Source organism: Hyperoodon ampullatus (assembly GCF_949752795.1).
Source record: "Hyperoodon ampullatus genome assembly, chromosome: 4".
Taxonomy (NCBI): domain Eukaryota; kingdom Metazoa; phylum Chordata; class Mammalia; order Artiodactyla; family Ziphiidae; genus Hyperoodon; species Hyperoodon ampullatus.
This window is the reverse complement of record NC_136917.1, coordinates 172,223,044-172,237,067: the sequence shown is the minus strand read 5'-3', so window position 1 is coordinate 172,237,067 and position 14,024 is coordinate 172,223,044. Positions and strand designations below refer to the sequence as shown.

General features: G+C 42.4%; 1 protein-coding gene across 2 annotated transcripts in view; it reads left to right on the top strand.

Annotated features, from left to right (window-relative positions):
- The window catches only part of ADAMTS16 (ADAM metallopeptidase with thrombospondin type 1 motif 16), a gene marked incomplete at both ends in the record, with an annotated part of 156,960 nt that overhangs the window by 41,845 nt on the left and 101,091 nt on the right, over positions 1-14,024 (top strand). For both annotated transcript variants that reach the window (XM_079704048.1, XM_079704049.1), the window contains 4 exons: positions 1,397-1,596; positions 3,061-3,144; positions 5,332-5,491; positions 6,983-7,088. In XM_079704048.1, coding sequence (XP_079560174.1) covers positions 1,397-1,596; positions 3,061-3,144; positions 5,332-5,491; positions 6,983-7,088 — 550 coding nt within the window. The remainder of the gene's footprint in view (positions 1-1,396; positions 1,597-3,060; positions 3,145-5,331; positions 5,492-6,982; positions 7,089-14,024) is intronic.

Below are 14,024 nucleotides of genomic sequence, written 5' to 3'. Positions count from 1 at the left end.
GACTCATGAGTTAGCTTGCTACTTCTAGCTGCAGGCTTCATGGGTGGGTTTTGAGCTGGGACTCGCGTGTTTAGGAAAATGCTGCAGGACCATATTGAGGGGGGAGTGACTTGTTTTGAGGGACTTGTCAGAGTCCTGGCTAGTAAGATCACCCCCCACCCCCAGTGCTTCTGCCTCTGTTCCAATACTGGGTGCCTGGGAGGCTGCTGTGCTCCTATACTGTGTCCATTTGCACCCTGTACCTATGGGAATTAAGACTAAGGGCCCTGGGACCACACTGCCAGATCTGAAATCCATTTCCAACACTCTCTAGAGAGGGATTGTGAGAAAGTTACATTCATTCCCCATGCCTTGGTGGCCTGACTCCTACCCATGGCTGGGGTAGAGAATGAATGAGTTATACATAGACATCTCTTAGGGTGGGGATCACATCTGTGTAAATTGCATCAATGTAAATGGTGCATGATGACTGCTTATTAACCTTTAGCCAGTGAAACAGTAATCCTCTGAAAGGTTCATTTAGGTTTGGAAATATTTTAGCAGAGAGAGATAAAATGCAACGGACATGGGAATCAGTCAAACAAAACAGCATCTTCTAGCAGCGTGTTCCATGAATAGAGTTAGCATAGCTTTTGAATTAGTGCCACCTGAATATGTGGATATTTTGAAGCCTACTTTCACCTGAAACCATTCTAACCACATTTTCTGAGGCATCCACTAAACCTAGTGATTTTTAACATAATGTTAATGTACTGATTATTAATGCCAAAATTATTTTTAAATGGCTTACTCTAAGAGGACTGAGTATGTTTTGTCTTTCCATTAAATTAGATAAATATTTGCAATACTTTCTAGGAAATTCAGCTCTGCAGTGAAGTGGATCTGTCTTGAGCAGTTTATAACCCATTGGAAATACTACAGACAAACCAGTTGTGTGTCTAGACATGGGAGTCAACTTTAAAAACTATTAGGTCATTAAAAGTCTTCAAATAAGAACACAGTATAAGACAGCACTCCTTTTTGTAATTATTAGTTTCATTGTTTCATCAATAACTCCTTTGCAGAGCCCTGTTGAACAGATCTTTATGTTCATAGTCTTTGAACATCATGCTTTTAGATGCTAAGAGTTCAGAGCCAAAGTGATCTTTTTGCTTTAAATCAGGACAAATTTATACAAAAGTCAATATAATAATGAATTCCATGACATGTAGACTATGCACACTTTACTTAAATGTAGTGTTCCACCTTAACACATGTTTTGCATCACAGTTTTAAGGGTTTTATGATTCGTTTTATGAACATTCATTTTTAAAATCCATTTTCTTTAGCACGAGTTCCACCACTGGTTTTGTGTGACAATTTTACATTCATTTCCTCTCTGAACGCCCCCCTGTAGACATGCCCAAGCCTCCCAAGGAAGACCTTTTCATCTTGCCTGATGAGTATAAGTCGTGCATAAGGCACAAGCGGTCCCTTCTGAAGTCCCATAGGAACGAAGAACTGAACGTGGAGACATTGGTGGTGGTTGACAAAAAGATGATGCAAAACCACGGCCATGAAAACATCACCACCTATGTACTGACAATACTCAATATGGTAGGAACACCCTTCTTGTTGAAGTCACGTGTGTAATTCCACCTAATGGTGTGTGTGTGTGTGTGTGTGTGTGTGTGTTTTGCATCCTACTTTTATTTGTGGACTTATGTCTTGTACACAAGAAATATTTTATCTGTGATAACTCCTTCACTTTTACTATGCGCCTATCAGAAGATCCTTTTTCAATCCTTCAGAGAATAAAATTCAGAGGATGAATAATTTGACTTTCTTTGTAAGCCAGTAACATATTTCAAGTTTACTGATGTCTTCATTTATCAGAAATCTATAAGAGGATGCAGAGACATCTGAGTGCAGTAAATCTGCCCTTCAGATTATATGTGAGATTTTAGATGGCTGTATAGAAATACCCATCTTTTTAGGGATAGGAGTGTTCAAATATTGAATATGCATTTTTCTATCGACAAGAACAAGGAACAGTACTCCCTTTAGAAGGTTGCTGAAGAGAAGATGTGACTGTGGCAGCTTTAGTCATTAATGAAGAGTGGAGCAAGGTGTCTAAGTCCCATTCCACCCAAGTGAGACCTGCATAACAGAAGACAAAGTATGGGGCCATCAAAGTGTATTTTAACATAGTTGTGATGACAATGTTTGAAAGTGTTTTATGTCCTACCTCTATAAACAGAGTGCCCCTAAATGTATTTCCACTTCCCATGAAGTGGTGTGGTTGCTATTACTGTCCTCATTTTTGGTGACCAGACCCTCGTGGTTTATGATCTCCCAGGGAACTGAGGGAGGAGGTGACCCAGGCTGCAGGTCTGTGACAGCCCCCACTGCAGGTCTCTGATGTGTGCAAGCATTGCCTCTGTTCTGCAGAGTTTTTCCAGCATTTCTACACCTCAATGCCAAATTAGCTCCCTGCTGCTTCCCATGGCTGTCGACTTGTCCCCGCTCATCACCCCATATGCCACTCGGATCACTCATTGTTACACATGTGACCATCATCCCTAATGATGGTCCCATCATTCTTCCCTGATATCTTCTCTCCACATTGTTTTCCTTCTCTTTCTTGTATCCTCTTGGTCTTTTCCCAAGAACTTCTCTTATGCTCCTGGAATATTTTTCTAGGACAGCTCCGGGAGGGCTCACCTGTGTATGATCACTATGAGTTAAAAAATAAATTAAAAGAAACAAAAAGAAACCTCCTTATGTCGAATGAGGACACTTACCAACTAGGAGGCCTGATAAGAGGTGTTTGATAAGAGGTGGAACCTGCCTCCACAGACTTCATTATTTTACTTCCAGGCACCAAGAGTAAGGATCCAACAATTGGGGTAATTGGCTGTTAGATATTCCCATACCTGTGTGTCTAGCAATGTAAGAAACATAACCTTGCTATGTCACTGGAGAACACAGGATTGGCCTTCAGCTGTGGACTCCAGGCTAAGGGCTGGGGGAAAAGGGTGCCATGTATAGGGACTGATGTGGATTACCTGTCCTTTTCAGGTGTCTGCTTTATTCAAAGATGGAACGATAGGAGGAAACATCAACATTGCCATTGTAGGTCTGATTCTTCTGGAAGAAGAACAGGTATTCTTTGAAACCAGTAGCTTTCTTCCCCCAGAAAAATAACTGCAAAGTAATGCTTTGTTTTCCTAAATATAATTGTTCTATGGATTTTTTACTTCTCTTTCCCTTGGGGACAAAAATGTTTTAATATTTTGTGTCTAATACAATGAGTTTCTTGTCAGTTCCTGTAATGCTTATTTGTTTTTTGTGTGATTTTTGTGCAAGAGTAGTAAGAAATACTCATCTGATTGGCTAATAAGAAAATGGAATAGAAGAGCTACTTTAAATACCCTGTTGGAAATACACTAGGAATGCAAGGTGCAAAACTTGTCCTCAGCCACTGTGAGCTTTGAGGATGGAGATGAAGTGAGCCCTCTGGTCTTTTGCTAGAAGACTAACAATGTCCTGTAGCCCAGAAGTTAAACTGTACTGTGTGGCAATGCATTGTTGGACTCTATTGCCCCCCAACTGCTGAGACTGACCTTCACCACCTTCGGTCTCGGGATTTTATTTTTAGAGAGATTCTAGGATGTCAGGCACATGCCTCTCATTGCACACAAACCTCCAGATTATGCTGGATCTTGGGAGTAGTGGGGATAAGACTGTCTGTTGCCCTCATTTCAGAATCCTGTGTGAACACACAAAGGTACCCCATCCATTCACAATAAGGACTCGTGTGAATATTCTGTGGCAGAAGTAAGGGGGACGTCTTAGGCATAAAGTGCTCTCACTTGTATTTTGCCCCAAGCTGGTCATTGATTGGACCTGGAGGAGTAAACCCTGGGTCCTAGTCAGGCATCCTGCGTCCAATTTCACCCTGGCTGACATCTTCACAGAGTCTCCTGTTAGCCACATTTGTCTTGTTTATGAAACAAATGATTTTTAGATGAAATCTGAGATCATTTATGAGATTTAAGATGCCTTCAGATTTTCAGTTTCTGGGGTGCTGCCCTCTTTCCCTGCATGATGGGGCATGCACAGGCAGACCTGCTTCTAGCCTGAAAAGTCAGCACGATACAACTCCATTGTCTTTTGTGTGAGTGTGTCTGCAGAGGGGGTGCTGAACTAGCAGGGCTTCTCAGGTGACAGGTTAATTATTCTTTGTATTAAAACGTTTCACCTTGGAACTCATCCAAGCTGCAAAAAATAAACAAGGTTATCATTTGATCGTACACCTGTGTTAACTTTAATTAATGCAGTTTTCCTGGAAATCACCCACTGAAGAATGTAAGGCATGTCCAAGGGTTGATGTACAGCATTTAGCTTGGGTGCATTTGACTCAAAGACACAATAAACATTTAAGGAGAAAACATAGTCAGTGACTGAGAGACACAATTTCAAAGCAACATTCTGGTCATGAAAGCTTTAAACAAGTTTTTGTCCTGAAATTGAGGTATTTAACCTGGTTTTCTCTGACCATCCTTAGGAAAATATATCATACCTATAAATAAGCTTTAAAGAACTCATCTGCCTGCCAGCTTTGGGAGATGTTCTTGCCACACACACCCCCATTTCTTCATTTACCAAGACTTCGGGTAGCCTTCGCTCTGATCTTTCACTGCTGATCTATTAGAACTTGGTATATATGGATAAGGTTAAATGTCATCTGTATAGTTTCCTTCTAGTTCCAGCCTATTTGCTAGAAATAAAGCTTTGTCAGTTGAGCTGCCTCTTCTCATAAACATGGTGCCTCTGTAGGAAAGTGACTTAATTTAACACTGTAATAATAACTCTTAGAAGAGTTACAAATTTGAAATCTTACTTGCCCAACTTGGTTATGAAATAAACACAACACCATCTGGGTGTGTTTTTATGTATGTGCAAAGTCTCGTATAAACGATTCTGTTGCCTTATATAATTTTGCAGTGTTTTATAAAGACTTTGAATGCAAACATTTCATGCATAGAAGTCATCTTTCTTGGGTCATTGAAATGTGTTCAGAGTCAGCAAATATATCCCAACTGTTCTGGTACAGAACTAGAGAAATAAACATGAGGATCTACACTGAGTCTGTACAGGTTTTATATATGACACCCTCCTTTGGATTTTAACACATAAAATGGGTAAATTAGTTTCTGCCATCTAGATCCACCTGTGTAACTGAATCCAAGTTAGTGCTAGCTTTCTGTGATGACAGGACCAGTAACAACTGCATGACAACATGTTTTCTTCCTGTTATCTCGGGCTCCTGGTCTGTCTCCTGCATAGCCAGGGCTAGTGATAAACCATCATGCGGACCACACCTTGAGCAGCTTCTGCCAGTGGCAGTCTGGACTGATGGGGAAAGATGGGACTCGCCATGACCATGCCATCTTACTAACCGGCCTGGACATATGCTCCTGGAAGAATGAACCCTGTGATACTCTGGGTAAGACCCTCTGCCAGGGTTTGAGAAACACATGTGTGCTGTGTGCATTCAGTGGCCTAGGATATGGAGTATTTTTGCCCTCATTCCGAATCTGTAAGCTGTAGCTGCTGCTGGGTGGAGCTGTAAGGAATAAACTCCCTTCCCTGTATAAACTGTGGCCAAACAGAAGAGTATGCATTTATTCACCAAAATCAGTTATTTCACAAGAAAAGGTTTCTCACAGATTCAAGAGCTTCTATCTCTTCTAATTTAAGAAATAATTTCTTCCATTTCTTCTTCCAGTGGTGAGAATAGGGTCAACAGATTCAAGGGTGTCTCATTCTATGAAAAAATAATAATAAATTCATGGATATTTGTAGAGATACTACAACAATATTGGATTCCTCATTTTTCCATTTCTCTATGAATATCTCATTCTTAGCCATTTTCAACATGTTTATTGGGCTGGATGTATCTTGGTGGTATTTTATAATATGACACAAGTATTTTTTATACTTTTCCAAATAATGTAAAGCACAGTGTGCTACTGACCAAGGCTCTCCTGGACTTTTTTACCTAACTCTCCATTTCTTCCCAAGATCTTAGGGAATAAGGGTCTTTATTACAAAAACATTCAGATAAGACTTGGTTCAATAGAGGTTAGCCCTGACTACTTGTTCCCAGAAAGCCCTGAGTGCAAGGTGGGTCCTGGGCTGCCTCTGAGGACTTAGAATTCAGGAGGTTCCCCCCCGCACATGATAAGCTCACTGGGCCTATATTGTACAAATAATGTGGTTTACACGGAAGACTTGCTTTCATTCTGGGGGCCTGGAATTTTGGCCCACTCCAGGCAGAGGTGCTATGTGACCAGCCCCCAACCAAAGGCCAGGGCTTTGAGTCTCTAATGAGCACCCTGGTGGGCAGTGTTCCCCTTGTTGGAGGAATTAAGTCTATTTGTTCAACTCCACGGCAGGAGGAAGCCCTGGAAGCTCGTGCCTGGTTTCCCCGGGCTTCTCCCCAGGTGCTTTTCCCTTCTGCTGATTTTACTCCGTATACTTCCGTCCCTATTAAATTACACTCAGGAGCATGACAGATGCTGAGTCCTGTGCACCTTCCTCGAAAGTCCTCCACCGTGGAGTGGCCTTGGGGACCACCTGACACCCACTCTCTACAGCACTTTTTCTCGGGCTTTTGAGAACACAGTTGTTTATAGAAAAAGGCTGAAATTCTCCATCTGCAGTGAATCCCCTCTTCAACTTCGCCACCATTGTAACCTGTAACTTGAACATTACATAGAACCATGGATTGGGAAGGGAAAACAGATCCCCTTCTCCCACATAATTCAGGGCCCTTTATATGATTGTCCAAGGGTTTCCTGTTTCATATTTCACCTGACAAAGATGAGAACCAAATTTCTCTAAAGGACAGAGGTAAATACACACACATGACACACCCTCTTTATTTTACTACAATATTGCTCCTATATGTTCTTTTGATCTTTATGTCCTGTAGGATTTGCACCCATAAGTGGAATGTGTAGTAAATATCGCAGCTGTACGATTAATGAAGATACAGGTCTTGGACTGGCTTTCACCATCGCCCACGAATCTGGACACAAGTAAGTGCATCTCCCTAGGAGGATGGAGCCTGGGGTCCTCTCCGGACTGGAAGATTGTCTAGAGATGCTGGTGCAGTAGCTCAAGCCTGTGAGGGGAGTTCACACATTTGCAACAAGAACGCTAGTAGGAAATGCTCACGTAGGCACTTCTGTTTTATTTGAGTGTCTCATCGCACACATTCTAAAGCTGTGACAACACACGTTTGCACTTTCCTCGCTCCCTTCATCCCTTCCTGCTCACACATATGCATACAATCACAGACTACAGACTCTTCTGTCTCTGCTCCTTTGTCCTGGGTTTTGAACTTGGTCCTGTGGGCTCATCTCATTCCATGGTTAACTCCTATGGGAGGACTCCATGTAACAGAAGATAGTAACAAGCCCGCCCATTGGTAACTTACTATTCTCAAGTTTGCGTTCTTATATCACTTTCATAATTTGTAGAGATGGGTTTTGACTGGTGTGCAGGGTTTGGGGCATACAGGGAGGACAAGAGATGCAGCCTGGTGGGAGCTGGTTTTCTTCCCACAGCCCCACGTTCCCACCATTGTCAGTTGTGAAATGGGGCAGCATCAGGGGAGTGGGGAACGCGGGGCTTTGGCACAGATGGATAGACACCGATGCAGGACAAGCAGCTCTCAGCAATGGGTGGCATGTCATTAGGAGTATCTTTTTAAGTGAGAAGCTTACCTTTATTCCTGTAGAATGAAACACTTCTGTCCATTACTTATAGTAGCTATTATTCTTAAATAAGATGTCTTAGTCTAATAATCTATAGGCTGCCACACTTTGAAGCACCATCTATTAAAAAAAAAAGTTTTTCTCAGTGGGGCCCACTTGCTGATTTCCTGCAATTGCCCTGATTTATATGAGCATCAGCAGTGGTAACACAAGTGTTTTCCTGCTGGACTGAAACTGTACTTGAAGCTTCTCCTAGAAAATGCACAGCCAGGAATTACAGCTTTTCTATTTTCACTTTTATCCTCATTTTATTTGCAAATTACAAAACTTGCAGAAGGCAATGTTTGGGATTTGGTCTTTGCAAAGTTGATTTCTCCATCCTGTTAGAAATTGGACTGAGGCCATTCATGTCATCCCGACCTGTTCAAAGCATCTGTGTGTGTGTGTGTGTGTGTGTGTGTGTGTGTGTGTGTGTTTGTACACATGTGTGCCTGCCCTTAATGGGCTCTCACAGAGGCCCTGCAGACTTTAGCTCTGTGTGAACTGATGACCTGAAAGTGAAGCTTATATCTTATTACTGATCCCTTCATCATTACAGGTAATGATTGACTTTTTCAGTGCCTAGAAAATTGCACCTACACTTTACAAAGCTTTCAGTTAAGTCATAATTGTAAATAGGCTGCTAGAGTTAAAACTTCAAAAAAACTCATTATTTTAACGACATGGGGTTCTTGCTGTCCTCTGAACCATACCTGAATTTAATTAAACAATCAAAGTAAGAAATATTTAAGTCATCAAGGGCTGAACAAATCAGCATTAGATAAGCAGTTGAGATTCAGGCCCCTGGTGTATCCAAGATGGGGCTCTCAGTCTTCCAGTCAACAAGTATTCGTGTTTGCTTTTATTTTTTTCTTAGAAGTCAACTATTAATATTTCCTTTCATCACTAGGGCTGGGTGTAGATGGAAAAAGAATTTCTTCCAAACAAGAGAAAAGTGTTTTTACTTGCAAGTGAGAATATAGATGGGAGGAAGGAAAGGAGCTCTAGATTTGGATGCAGGCAAGTCCCACTCCTGATAGAACTGACCTCCAGGAGATGATCAGCTCCTTCTCCAGCACCTGCTGCTTAGAGAATATTGTGCAAGCATCAGAAGGACTGAGAGCATTTGACGTCACCAGTGAAATAGCTTCTGATCATATTGAGGACATAGGAAATACATGTGAGATGTGTGCACATAAAAAGCACGTGCTAATTGCCAAAATAAGTGATCGTAATAGTAATAATAGTAATAATAACGCTAATATGTGCTCTTTTTGGAGTAGTTTCACATGTAACTCTAAGCCTGGAAACCCCTGGGGATGATCTCTTATCTTCCCTTCACTAGCTGGGCAAGTAGCCTGGGCTGAACATTCAGCACAGGAAGGGTGGAGGAGCTGCAAGGGGTCAGAGGTGAGCTGAAGGGGGTGTATTTCTAACACATGCTTATCTGTGGCAACTGCATCAAATGAGAGGGGCCACAGCAGGGAAGATTCAGCAACCCAGCTCCGTGCACTTCAGGTGAATTGAAAACAAACACATTTATTCAGTTTTTTCATTTAATAACTATTATTACTTGGAGAAGGAATCATAGGTTTAATGCATGGCTCAAACAGCATGCCTTCCTCTTATCCTTGGCAATGAGCTCTAAGCAGAGTCAATTTCTGAGTCTTGTACCATAAGAATTAAAAAATAATTTTACATTTATTAAGTTGTAAAACATCGTGTCTCACAGATGAATTTTACTTCTTCAGTTTGGTTTACATTCAGAGGACATTATTAAGGTGTAGGAGCGCTTCTCTGTGCCTTTCCACCATAGGTTTCCTAACCTTTAACTCAAAGAAAGATTCAGTTCATGCCCAGCTAGTTTCTTCTACGAGGTTCAGTTCTTTGTATCCTAAGACATCTTGTGGTTTCTACTGGGGAATCTGACCTAAAATTAGGAATTGCTAAGAACCAGTGTTTGTATCTGTGCTGGGAAGGGGAAAAGAGGGTCTGGAGCTGAAAGTGAGGATGTGTGCTTTCCCTTAGTGTGTGGGACTGAGCCAGGACTGGTGCAGGGACAGTTTCCTGCTTGTATTAAATCACTTGTCACAGGATGTGTGGTTTCCTAGATGCAGGTGTTGAAGAATTGGCACAGACACACTGAGGGCTCAACTACACGTTTTGAAGAGTGTGTCACCTGGGCATGAATCCATTTGAAAAATTCTCATTTGCCAAAGGAAGTCATGCCATTAGATGGGTAGGACCCTGGGACTCATATTCTAGATACCCTGTGGTTCTCTGGCAACCTGACAGTGACCAGGTTGCATCTCCTGATCTCCTCTTACGTGGGTTTCCATATGCAAAACCCGTAGAGCCTGTGAGACCTCAGCAGGTGCCTGCAGGTGCAATTTAAGTTGCATTGTTTGAGCTGAACATTCCTTGTATATAAAGTCAGCTTAAATACTCAATTTGAATGATCATTTCAGACCATCAAGACAATATTAAACATACTTACTGTGCTCAGGAGTATTCATGATCCATCGTCCTGTCCCCTGTCTTTTCCACTACTTACTGACCCATTCACCAGGCACAATTTGCATTCTGCCAGCAAAGCACTGTGTAGGATTCTATAAAATGACTAGTGATCCATGCCCTCCAAAGCCTAAGGAAAGATAAGATAGGCATGGCATGCAAGGGGTCAAGCAGTGAGGGCTGTAGGCATTTCAAGACATGCAAGGAAAATCAGGGAAATCTGGAAAGAAACAGAGTTGGTGTGCTGATACCATTCAGCTCAACTATACTTGGCTGGTGATGTTAGACTCCCTTTCAAGCATTTGATGGTGATGTGTGCACCTCACTGATTTATGACTGTGCTCTGTCATCAACCTGAGCCCCTACAGCTGGGTCAGGGAAGCGCTGGGTGATTTTAAGGGTGTGCAGAATATCAAAGCAAGTGGCTGCTTAAAGATCACCTGGTCTGGTGATTGTCAGACTGCCCCCTAGGGAGCCCCAGCAGGTTGGAGCATCATTTCTTACCAATTTTATTTACTGTCATTCCTCTTAAGATTTTTGTTTGTTTCTGTGTCCAAAAAATATTTGAAACCCGTTGACCCTTGGCTGAACTGCCTCCTCACACCCGTACACACACACACACACACACACACGTATGCACAAAATATGTATGCAAGTGATATCTGACATCTAGGTGTTGAGAGATTTGATCAAGACCACATTTGAATCTGGGAAAGAGACATTTTGAATTTTCCTTTTTGACATGCATGATGCCAGGTATTCTGAACAGTTTAAGAGGAAGGTTTTATTATCCCATTTTATAGGTGAGGAAACTGAGGCTCAGGGACTTGAGAAATTTGCCCCAAATCAACCCACTTGTGAACAACAGGAGCAAGACCCTGATGGAGGTTCCCCCGCCTCCACAGCCTGTGTTCCCCCAGGTTATCTGACCTGCCCTGGCCCTGAGACTCCCACATGACTGTTGTCCCCATGTCTACTTCCTGTCTCTCGAGGAGGATGGGTTTGCTTCTTGAAAAGCCTGCATCAGGCTCTGGACAAGTAGATCCTACCTGTGGTGCTATCATCACCTCCAGGGTGTGATTTTCCATCCAGATGACTTTGACCCATCGTTGATTTGAAGGGTTTCTCCTTTCCTTGACCCACTGCTGTCTGATCAGCCTAAAATATTGGTACAACCTCTAAAAAAGCTTGGCTGTTCATCATTCTTGGTATATCATTAGTAATAAAGAAATACTTGCTGATGTAATTGAATAACTGAAGAAAATTCTATAGAAGATGTTAAGAGCATCTGATATTGAATATAATTCTCAAGTCCAAGATAATCTGAAATTATTTTTATATTTGGGTATTTGAGTTGGTGTTGTAGCTGAAAGGTTGTCCTTTATTCATTCAACAAACATCGGTGGAGCACCTGTCACGGACTAGTGAGTCCACTTGCACTCGGGCTCTGAGAATGGTTAAGAAGAGCCCCTGTAGATAAGAAAGAGAAAAAAGTGCATTGTTTTAACATACAGGGTGATAACCACTTTGAATAAAGTACTATGAGTCATGGAAGCAAAAAAAAAAAAAAAAAAAAGTCTGGTATGTATAACTTGAATAGTAATTTTATTTCTTAGTTGCCAAATACCAACCTTATCTTCAAAATGTGCCTTACTCATTCTTCCATGACTTTATTAATGTTAATATCAACTGTGATTGTTGTGTGGTATTTTCATGCCACTGTGCTAACACCCACAACAGTGCAGAATATGGGATTTGTACTGCTTGGAAAAGCAACTCGAGACATAGTAGTGCTGAAGTTTGGGTGGGCATCAGAATCATGTTATTGTGTTAGGATTCACCCAAATGCCAGAGCCTAACCCCCAACTTACTAAATCAAAAATCTAACAGGGTGGGCTTTGGGGAGGCACATGTGTGGTGCATTTCTCAGATATTCTGATACTCAAAAAAGTCTGAGAATCACTGAAAATGCCTTAGATGAAAATGGTTAAGACCAAGGTGTCCCCAGACCTGGGATGTTGTGGCTTTGAATTCCTTAGAAATGTAGGCAGAAGTGGTAGCAAATTCATTTAGGGCACTTGCAGGACCCTAATTTGTCTTCTTTATATTCAGGTCAAGGGCCAGCCAGGGGAGGGTACTTTGTTATTTCGTTTTTATCACTTTCTCCCCAAAGCATCCTCCACATGAATCCTCTCCATCACCGTGGCACATCTCTTCGGCCATATGGTCACCCTCACCTTGATTGATTGCTTTTAATAGAACTTCAGAGAATGGGTGGAGGCCGAAATGACCACAACTACATCACCCTTGGTACTGAGCAGGAATTTTGCAGAAATTCGACAATGTTTGTGCGCCAGATTTCCTTGGACACACCCTTCAATCACTCTCCAGTTACACTATTGCACGGGTCCCGCCTGGGCTCTGACGTCAGAGTGTCGGGTTCCAGTCCGGACTCTGAGATCCTGGACACGCCTGTCTCCAGCCCTCAGTCTTGCTTGTAGGCTTGTAGTAAGATTCGGGTTAGAAAATATAGGTAATGTGCTTAATATCTTGTCTGAAAAATAGTGCTTACAAATGGGAGTTGTCATTTTTACTGATATTATTAAACAGCTCTAAGAAAAACAGTTAAGTCTTCAGCCTTGGACACAAGTGCAGATTCCCTGGACCCCTTTTGGAGCCCACTTCCTCTGTGTTGGTGTCTCCTATCCCTGTGACCCTCCCTCCATTCATCCTGGGATTCTTGGTGGCAGAAAGCCCATGGATGCAGTAACCCACCTGTCCATCTTTACTTTCTCCCCTCTTGCTTTTCCCCTTCCTTCTGTATCCCACTCATTCAGAACTGCACTCTGGGAATCCATACAGTGATCGGGTGGGTACCAGACATTAATGGCCAAAAATGGCTTGACTCTCCGAGGGTGTATCTACCCTAATGGGAAGTCTTCAAGGTCACGGAGCTCCCAAATCCCTGAGGCTTTCTTCCCAAGGTAGTCAGTTGTGCTCTTCTGAGGTGGGTGAAGATGGTAACCTGAGGCTATCCCACAGGGCTAGCTTTAGGAAGTTAAGAAGAAGAGCCTACTTGGTGGGGAGAGGTAGCAACCCAGTCAATGGGATTCTTATAGGTGCAAGACTGCAGTTTTCTCAGGTGACAGTAAGGGGTTGCTGTTGGCATTGTGGGATTTGAACATCTGCAAAGGACCCTATTAAGAGGTCCCATTGCCACTGTAGCCTGAGGTGTTCCCATATACTAAGCTAGGCTGGAGCCCCAAAGTGGTCTGGTTTCAGTCAAGAGTAACAGACATACCTTCAAACAATGCCTGCAGATAAACGCCACCACAGCTACTCACTGGGGTTCCATGGCACCACTTCCTCCAAAGGGATGTAGGGAGTCTGGTCAAGTACTGGTCTGCTGAAACAGCCTCCAGCAGTGAAGACCTAGCATGAGCTGGATCAGCACTGGGTGTAGGGACAAAAAGTCAGCACCACCAAGAGGGGCGGTAGTGGTTTAGTAGTTCTTAAATTGTGTAAACATCACACTCACGTGTGGAGACTGCATTTGTGTTTTTTACAAACACCTGGAAATTCTGAACATGGCTGGTGAGCAGCAAAGAGTGTAGAGAGAGAAGAAAGCAATAAGAACATCATCAGCTTTTTCAAGATCAAATTAACTGCCCTCTACATCCCACTAGAAATGCTTTTTTATAA